This window comes from Procambarus clarkii, chromosome 69 (genome assembly GCF_040958095.1).
Source record: "Procambarus clarkii isolate CNS0578487 chromosome 69, FALCON_Pclarkii_2.0, whole genome shotgun sequence".
Classification (NCBI taxonomy): Eukaryota; Metazoa; Arthropoda; class Malacostraca; order Decapoda; family Cambaridae; genus Procambarus; species Procambarus clarkii.
In genome coordinates this window covers 15,726,550-15,739,049 of record NC_091218.1, presented here as the reverse complement: position 1 = coordinate 15,739,049, position 12,500 = coordinate 15,726,550, and the positions used below count along the sequence as shown (strand labels likewise).

The window sequence follows — 12,500 nt, the reverse complement described above, 5'->3', positions numbered from 1 at the left end:
CACCACCACCATCACCACCATCACCACCACCACCACCATCACCACCACCACCATCACCACCACCACCACCACCACCACCACCACCATCACCACCACCACCACCACCACCATCACCACCACCACCACCACCACCACCACCACCACCACCATCACCACCACCACCACCACCATCACCACCACCACCACCACCATCACCACCACCACCACCACCACCACCACCACCATCACCACCACCATCACCACCACCACCACCACCATCACCACCACCACCACCACCACCATCACCACCACCATCACCATCACCACCACCACGACCACCATCACCACCACCACGACCACCATTACCACCACCACGACCACCATCACCACCACCACCACCACCACCACCACCACCCAGGGTAGCGGGGCTCCCACCTACATAGTTAGCGGTGCGGCCGCCGGGCGGCGCCACCTCCGCCACGGATGAGCTAAGCCCCGCCTCCCTGTGGGTCCTTCCACAGCGCAAATACATAATTGAACGAATTACGACGTAACAACCAATTTGATTTATAATACTGTATAATTATACAAAATCAGGAGCTTAACGTACAGAGTTCCTAACAGTCATATACCATCGTAGAGAGAAAAAATAATAGATGTTTATGGAACTAATTCGAAAGAAAATGGCCTCCAATGGGACTATATGAGTTGGTTTTAATTCCAGACGCCAATGGGCGCTGTTTGGTGTTGGCCTCACAAGGCCTATCATCCGCGGGAGGGGTATTAAGGCCTATTAACCGCGGGAGGGATATTAAGGCCTATTAACCGCGGGAGGGGAATTAAGGCCTATCATCCGCGGGAGGGGTATTAAGTCCTATCAACCGCGGGAGGGGTATTAAGGCCTATCAACCGCGGGAGGGGTATTAAGGCCTATCAACCGCGGGAGGGGTATTAAGGCCTATCAACCGCGGGAGGGGAATTAAGGCCTATCAACCGCGGGAGGGGTATTAAGGCCTATCAACCGCGGGAGGGATATTAAGGCCTATTAACCGCGGGAGGGATATTAAGGCCTATTAACCGCGGGAGGGATATTAAGGCCTATTAACCGCGGGAGGGATATTAAGGCCTATTAACCGCGGGAGGGATATTAAGGCCTATTAACCGCGGGAGGGATATTAAGGCCTATTAACCGCGGGAGGGATATTAAGGCCTATTAACCGCGGGAGGGATATTAAGGCCTATTAACCCCGGGAGGGATATTAAGGCCTATTAACCGCGGGAGGGATATTAAGGCCTATTAACCGCGGGAGGGATATTAAGGCCTATTAACCCCGGGAGGGGTATTAAGGCCTATTAACCGCGGGAGGGGTATTAAGGCCTATTAACCGCGGGAGGGATATTAAGGCCTATTAACCGCGGGAGGGATATTAAGGCCTATTAACCGCGGGAGGGATATTAAGGCCTATCAACCGCGAGAGGGATATTAAGGCCTATTAACTGGTGGAGAGCCATCAAGGCCTATCAACCTTCGACTAGAGAGTGATTACGACCACCACCACAGCCTACTGACCAACCAACAACCACACACCCTGAACACAGCCCAAGACTAAGGGAAACTAACTGATCCACTTAACTCAATTATGAACATATAACCATTAATGAAGTATTTATTTGTTTTGCTATGAACAGAGAAGCAGAATACACATCTCGGGTGTCACATCCGTGATGGGAGTTCGAGGGGGGGGGAGGGGTTGGAGAGGGTGGGGGGTGGTGGGGTTTGAGGGGGGGTTGGTGGGGGTATAATATCCCCCCATTATAAAAACCCACAGATGAGATCCAACAATATTTCAAGAACTAAGGGTAAAAAAAATTGCATAAAACAATTTCACAAAATTTTCCGTCAGCTTTATGCGTAGTTTGGTCAATAATCAGGGAGCCTTTAATGGCAACGGTAATCTGATTTCTGCCCGAGTTAACTCCCGGTGAAACAGGGCAAATTGTTCACTGTTATCACCCACCTCTGTTTTAACTCTCACATAACACACACATTAAAAAGCTGGTCACACTTGGGGAAAACATTGAAAGATGAACGGTAATTTCCTAATGATACAACGGTACGCTCACATTAATATAACGGTACTCCTCGCAATGTTAAAACAGTACTCCTAACAGTCACTATGATACTCTCACAGTGATAAAAAAAAAAGCTGATTCAGAGGTAATCAACAACATATTAAGAGTGTGAAGTGACGGTTACTTTACAGCGACGCCGAAAGATAGTAAGCAAGTACCCCCCAACAATGGCGGCTTTACCTCCCCACCCCCCCCACCCACCTGCACCTCAGCCCGTCCTCCTAAGGTTTCACCAACGTCAAAAAAATAATTTAAAGTATCCTCTCCTAACCTACCAGGAGAACCCAAAACAGAAAACGAGACACTAATTTTATTCTACATTTAGAATTGCGTGTATAGGTAGGACAAGGTTAGGTTAGGTGGTGTTTAGGATCTGTTGGCAATAATTTGCCTTTGCAGTTGGTGGGTGAAGCCCTCGTGGGGGTTCGAAACCAACATACAAAGTGCGCAAATCACCGACAAAAGGTCGAATGTAATCGGTCATGTGTAAAGTGTTTTTCATTCATAAACAGGAGCTTGGCGGCGGGATTAACAAGCGTTTGGTCAATGTTTTTGACGGGTTGGTTTAGAGCATTCCGTCCTCAGGCGGTGCTCGTCCAAGCTGCCCCCGACCCCCGAAGATAACCGCGATAACCGATAATCATTAACTTGAATACCAGCATTATCCTCACTTTAATAAGACTCAATCGAAATCCTCAGATTAGGCAAAATTGTAATTAATTTTGTCAATAAAGATGTTAATAATAATAATCATTAATTTGAATGTATTGTATGAACATATTGGGGCATTTCTTCACATAGAAATTAATATTAATACATGTTAGAATTGATTTGATTATTTTTATTTAATGATATAAATTATGGGGAGGATACCACCTCTGGCTGGAAGAACGGGACATTTTTAAGAGAAAACTAGATTATTTTCTCCAAGGAGTGCCGGACCAACCGGGCTGTGGTGGGTATGTGGGCCTGCGGGCCGCTCCAAGCAACAGCCTAGTGGACCAAACTCTCACAAGTAAAGCCTGGCTTCAGGCCGGGCTTGAGGAGTAGTAGAACTCCTCCCAGAACCCCATCAACCAGGTATCAACCCAGCGTCTCCACGGACACCATCGGGGACAAAAAAAAAAGGCACTACGGGCTCACCATAGCCCGTGCTACTTGCAACTTTGTTCCAATTAGCGAATCTTTAACAACAACAACATCGGGGACCAGTTAACGGCCTATAGGCCTCGCGAGGTAGTCAATTTCCTGCCACAATCCTGCCACACACAGCAAGCACACACCCGCAGCCACACCCACAGCTACACCCACACCCGCAGCCACACCCGCAGCTACACCCACACCCGCAGCCACACCCACACCCCTAACCACACCCACACCCCCATCCACCCAACACAACCTTCCCCCAAAAAAGCTTACCATTTTCCTTCTCCCTGACGGAGGCGAGGGCGGCGAGCGGCGGGAGGGCCCAGGGCGGGTACCAGGGGTTCTTGGCGGCCAGGGGCACCCCCATGCCCCCTAAAGGCGTCATGGGGGAGGTAGGGGAGACGCCCCCTAGATCAGGGTAGAGGGACAGGAGCGGGTGTCTCGCTGCTAGGACGGACATGTGACTCATCAGTCCTAATCTGCGGAAGGGAGGGACATGGTTGTAAATAAGGGGTTGTAGCTGGTTATTAACAGCCGTTGTAGATGTTATTAATTCATAGCGGTTGTAAATGTCTGTTAATAAGTGTTGTATTAACTATTAATAGATGTTGTAAAGTGTTATATAGATCTTGTAAATTATTGTAAATTGATATTGTAAATAATAATTATATATATATATATATATATATATATATATATATATATATATATATATATATATATATATATATATATATATATATATATATACATATATATATATATATATATATATATATATATATATATATATATATATATATATGTCGTACCTAATAGCCAGAACGCACTTCTCAGCCAACTATGCATGGCCCAATTTGCCTAATAAGCCAAGTTTTCATGAATTAATGTTTTTTCGACTATCTAACCTACCTAACCTAACCTAACCTAACTTTTTCTGCTACCTAACCTAACCTAACCGATAGAGATAGGTTAGGTTAGGTTAGGTAGGGTTGGTTAGGTTCGGTCATATATCTACGTTAATTTTAACTCCAATAACAAAAAATTGACCTCATACATAATGAAATGGGTAGCTTTATCATTTCATGAGAAAAAAATTAGAAGAAATATATTAATTCAAGAAAACTTGGCTTATTAGGCAAATCGGGCCTTGCATAGTAGGCTGAGAAGTGCGTTCTGGCTATTAGGTACGACATATATATATATATATATATATATATATATATATATATATATATATATATATATATATATATATATATATATGGCCGCTGAACCTGTACGGTACAAGCCTAACCCATTTGTCAACAGGAGCGCTCTCAAGAAAAAAAAGTTAAGAATTAGCAAATCAAATAGTAACAGATACACATAGAAACCCGACATCAAGAATGATATCGTAGTAAAGAAAGCGTAGAAACCCACCAGAAAAATCATCAAAGAAAACGCAAGGCGATGAATTTATAAGACAAACTACATTAGGGACACAACATGCCTCGATGCAGACGAGGAGTCACAATAACGTGGCTGAAATATGTTGACCAAACCACACACTGGAAAGTGAAAGGTACCACGACGTTTCGGTCCGTCCTGGACCATTCTCAAGTCGATTGAGAATGGTCCAGGACGGACCGAAACGTCGTCGTCCGTTCACCTTCTAGTGTGTGGTCTGGTCAACAACATATCTCGCCCGCCTGTCAATTGTAGTTGATTTTTAAAAGGCTTTACATAATAAACGGGGCAAACATTTCATAAATCTACATACACAATGTGCAACTGCTTTACCACGATTATAAGTTGCATAAACACGTTCACTGGTGGGATTTAGTTGAGCCCATGGTGTGTCCGGGATATGAGGACAAGGAGCCCAGCTCCTTGTCCTCGTATCCCAGCTCCTTGTCCTCATTTCCCAGCTCCTTGTCCTCATTTCCCAGCTCCTTGTCCTCATATCCCAGCTCCTTGTCCTCATATCCCAGCTCCTTGTCCTCATATCCCAGCTCCTTGTCCTCATATCCCAGCTCCTTGTCCTCATAACCCAGCTCCTTGTCCTCATATCCCAGCTCCTTGTCCTCATATCCCAGCTCCTTGTCCACATATCCCAGCTCCTTGTCCTCGTATCCCAGCTCCTTGTCCTCGTATCCCAGCTCCTTGTCCTCGTATCCCAGCTCCTTGTCCTCATTTCCCAGCTCCTTGTCCTCATATCCCAGCTCCTTGTCCTCATATCCCAGCTCCTTGTCCTCATAACCCAGCTCCTTGTCCTCATATCCCAGCTCCTAAGCTTGCAGTAGCTTACATACGTGGTGACCTAGTTTTGTAATCAAGTTACAGATTCGCTGAGAATTACAAAACTTTACAACAAAAATACAATCAAAATTCTCTCTCTCTCTGTATACTCAAACGAGCATCTGAACTAAAGTAGCCTTCAATACTTTGAAATAATATAGGGAAAAAGACTGAAACAAAACCAGCTTAGCAGTGCCACTGTAGACAGAGTGCCAGTGCCAGCCTAGCAGTGCCACTGTAGACAGAGTGCCAGAGCCAGCTTAGCAGTGCCACTGTAGACAGAGTGCCAGAGCCAGCCTAGCAGTGCCACTGTAGACAGAGTGCCAGAGCCACCTTAGCAGTGCCACTGTAGACAGAGTGCCAGAGCCAGCCTAGCAGTGCCACTGTAGACAGAGTGCCAGAGCCAGCCTAGCAGTGCCACTGTAGACAGTGCCAGAGCCAGCTTAGCATATCCCAGCTCCTAAGCTTGCAGTAGCTTACATACGTGGTGACCTAGTTTTGTAATCAAGTTACAGATTCGCTGAGAATTACAAAACTTTACAACAAAAATACAATCAAAATTCTCTCTCTCTCTGTATACTCAAACGAGCATCTGAACTAAAGTAGCCTTCAATACTTTGAAATAATATAGGGAAAAAGACTGAAACAAAACCAGCTTAGCAGTGCCACTGTAGACAGAGTGCCAGTGCCAGCCTAGCAGTGCCACTGTAGACAGAGTGCCAGAGCCAGCTTAGCAGTGCCACTGTAGACAGAGTGCCAGAGCCAGCCTAGCAGTGCCACTGTAGACAGAGTGCCAGAGCCACCTTAGCAGTGCCACTGTAGACAGAGTGCCAGAGCCAGCCTAGCAGTGCCACTGTAGACAGAGTGCCAGAGCCAGCCTAGCAGTGCCACTGTAGACAGTGCCAGAGCCAGCTTAGCAGTGCCACTGTAGACAGAGTGCCAGAGCCAGCTTAGCAGTGCCACTGTAGACAGAGTGCCAGAGCCAGCTTAGCAGTGCCACTGTAGACAGAGTGCCAGAGCCAGCTTAGCAGTGCCACTGTAGACAGAGTGCCAGAGCCAGCCTATAGACACCAGCACCTCGACGGTGGGGGATAAAAATGTGTAATGCTAATTTTTTTGTTTTTTGTTCACATTAATTAGCGCAACAAGCGGATTCCGCGCGCCGCGAATTCCCCGCCAACTGTATTGTTGTATTTTGTCGAAAATGCAACTTGTGGATATTTTATCCGGAGGTGATCGGTTAAGAGCACATATGGGGGGGGGTTATGGGGGAGGTTTATGGGGGGGGAGGTTTATGGGGGGGAGGTTTATGGGGGGGAGGTTTATGGGGGGGAGGTTTATGGGGGGAGGTTTATGGGGGGGGGGAGGTTTATGGGGGGAGGTTTATGGGGGGTTATGGGGGGAGGTTATAGGGGAAGGTTTATGGGGAGGTTTATGGGGTGATTTATGGGGGGGGGGTTTGGTGGTTTATGGGGGAGGTTTATGGGGGGGAGGTTATAGGGGAAGGTTTATGGGGAGGTTTATGGGGGTGATTTATGGGGGGGGGTTTTGGTGGTTTATGGGGGAGGTTTATGGGGGAGGCTTATGGGGAAGGTTTATGGAGGAGGTTTATGGGGGGGTTTATGGGGAAGGTTTATGGAGGAGGTTTATGGGGGGGTTTATGGGGAGGTTTATGGGGGTGATTTATGGGGGGGGAGTTTGGTGGTTTATGGGGGAGGTTTGTGTGGGAAGTTTATGGGGGAGGTTTATGGGGAAGGTTTATGGGGGGGGTTTATGGGGAGGTTTATGGGGGAGGTTTATGGGGGAGGTTTATGGGGGAGGTTTATGGGGGAGGTTTATGGGGGAGGTTTATGGGGGAGGTTTATGGGGGAGGTTTATGGGGGAGGTTTATGGGGGGAGGTTTATGGGGAAGGTTTATGGGGGAGGTTTATGGGGAAGGTTTATGGGGAAGGTTTATGGGGGAGGTTTATGGGAGGAGGTTTATGGGGGGAGGTTTATGGGGGAGGTTTATGGGGGGAGGTTTATGGGGGGAGGTTTATGGGGGGAGGTTTATGGGGAAGGTTTATGGGGAAGGTTTATGGGAGAGGTTTATGGGGGGAGGTTTATGGGGGGAGGTTTATGGGGGAGGTTTATGGGGGGAGGTTTATGGGGGGAGGTTTATGGGAGAGGTTTATGGGGGGAGGTTTATGGGGGGAGGTTTATGGGAGAGGTTTATGGGGGGAGGTTTATGGGGGGAGGTTTATGGGGGGAGGTTTATGGGGGGAGGTTTATGGGGGGAGGTTTATGGGGGGAGGTTTATGGGGGAGGTTTATGGGGGGAGGTTTATGGGGGGAGGTTTATGGGAGAGGTTTATGGGGGGAGGTTTATGGGGGGAGGTTTATGGGAGAGGTTTATGGGGGGAGGTTTATGGGGGAGGTTTATGGGGGGAGGTTTATGGGGGGAGGTTTATGGGAGAGGTTTATGGGGGGAGGTTTATGGGGGGAGGTTTATGGGGGAGGTTTATGGGGGGAGGTTTATGGGGGGAGGTTTATGGGGGGAGGTTTATGGGGGAGGTTTATGGGGAAGGTTTATGGGGAAGGTTTATGGGAGAGGTTTATGGGGGGAGGTTTATGGGGGGAGGTTTATGGGGGAGGTTTATGGGGGAGGTTTATGGGGGGAGGTTTATGGGGGGAGGTTTATGGGAGAGGTTTATGGGGGGAGGTTTATGGGGGGAGGTTTATGGGGGGAGGTTTATGGGGAAGGTTTATGGGGGGAGGTTTATGGGGGGAGGTTTATGGGGGAGGTTTATGGGGGGAGGTTTATGGGAGAGGTTTATGGGGGGAGGTTTATGGGGGGAGGTTTATGGGGGAGGTTTATGGGGGAGGTTTATGGGGGGAGGTTTATGGGGGGAGGTTTATGGGGGGAGGTTTACGGGGGGAGGTTTATGGGGGGAGGTTTATGGGGGAGGTTTATGGGGGAGGTTTATGGGGGAGGTTTATGGGGGGAGGTTTATGGGGGGAGGTTTATGGGGGGAGGTTTATGGGGGAGGTTTATGGGGGGAGGTTTATGGGGGGAGGTTTACGGGGGGAGGTTTATGGGGGGAGGTTTATGGGGGGAGGTTTACGGGGGGAGGTTTATGGGGGGAGGTTTATGGGGGAGGTTTATGGGTATGCTGTTGGTCTAGTGCTGTTCTTAATAATAAATATAACAATTATCATATTAACACTAATTATATTAATAATAAATTAATTAATTATGCAAATGAAATAATTATATGAAAATTATAATAATTATAATCATATTAACAATAATCATATTAATACAAATTATCTCAATAATTACATGATAATTATAATATTATATTTATTAGGATTATATTATTATTAATATTTATTAATTATTACAGAATATTTATGTTGCGATATTCTACATTTCAAATCTTTAGATGTTTGCCCAACATAGAACTTATTACAGTCCTTACAAGGTATTTTATAAATGACACAATTATCACTACGAGGGCTGTTCCTAACTAATAGCTTACCAACAGTGTTTTCGTAGCTAAACATTACATCTATATTAAAAATGTGTAATACATCTTCCTTCTGAAGATGTATTAATATACGAAAGTACTTAAGGAAATTCCTGTTTCATTTTCCTCCGTGGTCTGACATTGTCACATTTTAAATCACGTGTTTATTTTCGTGATATATATACACACACACACACACATATATATATATATATATATATATATATATATATATATTAAATATGACCGAAAAAGTAAGATTAATAATTCTAACACGAATTTTCTCAATCTTTCGTACATTTCTTTTCACTGTTGGAGGTAATTCAAAAATCAATTCTCCAAAATTCATTTTTATTTCTAGTCTGACGCGACACTTGAGCGCGTTTCGTAAAACTTATTACATTTTCAAAGACTTTAGTTAACACATACACAACTGAATAGAACTTACACATCTCCGATTTTGTTTATATCTACATTTGAGTGAGGTGGATGGGGTGAGGTGGTATTTAATAAGGTATTAATTTCATCAACACAAGCCAGAACATCACCATCTGGTCACCATTTGGTCCGGGAGACATCTCCCGTCACGCAGGGTGCAGTTGCGCCTCCACAGATCTCCAGTATCAGCTCTTGATACTGGTAATGGCTTAAAAGGGCCACCACTTACGGGCTATTCATGCCCGTGCCACCTTTTGGGTGGCTTAATCTTCATCAATCAATCAATCAGCCAGAACATGAAACAATGGGTATTGAATAGAAGTGATTGTAGAAAGCCTATTGGTCCATATTTCTTGACGCTTCTATATTGGAGCGGAGTCTTGAGGTGGGTAGAATATAGTTGTGCATTAATTGGCTGTTGATTGCTGGTGTTGACTTTTTGATGTGTAATGCCTCGCAAACGTCAAGCCGCCTGCTATCGCTGTATCTATCGATAGATATCTATCGATATCTATCTATTACACTCAAATGTAAATATAAACAAAATCGGAGATGTGTAAGTTCTATTCAGTTGTGTATGTGTTAACTAAAGTCTTTGAAAATGTAATAAGTTTTACGAAACGCGCTCAAGTGTCGCGTCAGACTAGAAATAAAAATGAATTTTGGAGAATTGATTTTTGAATTACCTCCAACAGTGAAAAGAAATGTACGAAAGTTTGAGAAAATTCGTGTTAGAATTATTAATCTTACTTTTTCGGTCATATTTAATAATATATGTTTACAGGAAAGACTGCTACCAAAATATATATATATATATATATATATATATATATATATATATATATATATATATATATATATGATTATTTTGTTCCCATCACAATGTCAAAATCTTCGCTTATTTTGATGATTCAAAAATCCACATGAAAATCGTGTCTATGTGGCCCTTGTTTGGAATCAAGGCTCATGCAATCATTCGACATTCTTCTGCGCATAACCACCTCAGTCGTGACCCTACTGCGCATAAATGATACCTTGGTATCGTTAGTGTTTTGTAATGAGAAAGTTCACACAAGGAACTATGTAGGAGTTCCCACTAGGTTTAGCACTATGGGGAAGTACTATAGCTTCACACACACACACACACACACACACACACACACACACACACACACACACACACACACACACACACACACACGGTATGAGCTACGAGGAGAGACTACGGGAATTAAACCTCACGACGCTGGAAGACAGAAGTTAGGGGGGACATGATCACCACATACAAGATTCTAAAAAAAATGATAGGTAGATGATGACAGAAACAAAAAGGGCACACACACTAGGAGACACTGATGGAAATTGAGTGCCCAAATGAGCTATAAAGACATTAGATTTTTTTTTAGTGTCAGAGTAGTTGACAAATGTAATGCATTAAGCAGTGATGTGGTGGAGGCTGACTCCATACACAGTTTCAAATGTAGATATGACAGACCCCAATAGGCTCAGGAATCTGTACACCAGTTGACTGACAGTTGAGAGGCGGGACCAAAGAGCCAGAGCTCACCCCCCGCAAGCACAACTAGATGAGTACACACACACACCAAACCACCCATCCTGCCAAGAACCATCAATTACAAGGAAATCATCAACAGGAAAAATTATATTCCGAAAAATCTCAGGGAAAAAACCCACTGGAAAAGCGACCTTAATAAGATATTCGCATATTCATTCCATCAACATATTCCAGCCTAAATAATCCCAGCTACAAAATATTAAACTCACACTAATACAAAAATAATATATTTATCAAACTCATGTCCCGCCCCAATTATGCCAAGATACCACAAATATGATGGAAAATTTAACTGTTTTAAATTGAAGCGGGCAATTAGGGGTTTTTACCGGTCACTGCTATAATTATTTATACATCTATAATAATTATATAGGTCGTATAATGGCCGAGCGCGCCTACCCAAACAATTTTCAATGTTTATCGAATATTATAGTTTGATGGGGTGGAACTCGGGAGATAATTTAACACATTCAGGGTATGATATTACCCAATAATGTCTATAATTCTGTGTCATCAAACTGTTGTGGCACTGTTTAGCGGGTAGCAATAGTGGGGTTATAACTAGCGGGTAACAACAGTGGGGTTATAACTAGCGGGTAACAACAGTGGGGGTTATAACTAGCGGGTAACAACAGTGGGGTTATAACTAGCGGGTAACAACAGTGGGGTTATAACTAGCGGGTAACAACAGTGGGGTTATAACTAGCGGGTAACAACAGTGGGGTTATAACTAGCGGGTAACAACAGTGGGGTTATAACTAGCGGGTAACAATAGTGGCGGTTATAACTAGCGGGTAACAACAGTGGTTATAACTAGCGGGTAACAATAGTGGCGGTTATAACTAGCGGGTAACAACAGTGGGGTTATAACTAGCGGATAACAATAGTGGGGTTATAACTAGCGGGTAATACACCGCTTCTCTGTGTATACACAGAGTATACTTTAGTCCTTGAATATGTCCAGGACAAAAATATACTCGCTGACTGGTCAATAGGCTTGTGTGGTGGCCTTAATAACCCTCCAGGTATTAATAGGCCTCAAGCCCAATACCAAATGAATATACCTGATATATGATGCGAACCTCAGTGTGAAGTATAGATATACTATCACTACGGGCTCACCATAGGCCGTGCTACTTGGAACTTTTTGTTCGAGGTCTTAATCCTAAACTATCTAAAAGATACTATCTTAAAGATACTATCTTTGTCCATCTTTGCACTAGGATTAGGGGTCCGCTAGGAGACTGTTTGCTGCCTTCACGTGGACGGGTAGATGGGCGGGTGGACAGATAGACAGAGGGACGGGTGGGCGGGTGGACAGACAGGCGGGTGGACAGATGGGCGGATGGACGGGTGGACAGATGGACGGGTGGACAGATGGACGGGTAGACAGATGGACGGGTGGACAGATGGACGGGTGGACAGATGGACGGGTGGACA

General features: G+C 44.8%; 1 protein-coding gene across 1 annotated transcript in view; it reads right to left on the bottom strand.

Annotated features, from left to right (window-relative positions):
• LOC123772154 (homeobox protein HMX3-B) overlaps positions 1–12,500 on the bottom strand; it is a 42,062-nt gene that overhangs the window by 11,504 nt on the left and 18,058 nt on the right. The window contains exon 2 of the mRNA XM_045765174.2: positions 3,532–3,737. Within this exon, the coding sequence (XP_045621130.1) occupies positions 3,532–3,737 (206 nt within the window). The remainder of the gene's footprint in view (positions 1–3,531; positions 3,738–12,500) is intronic.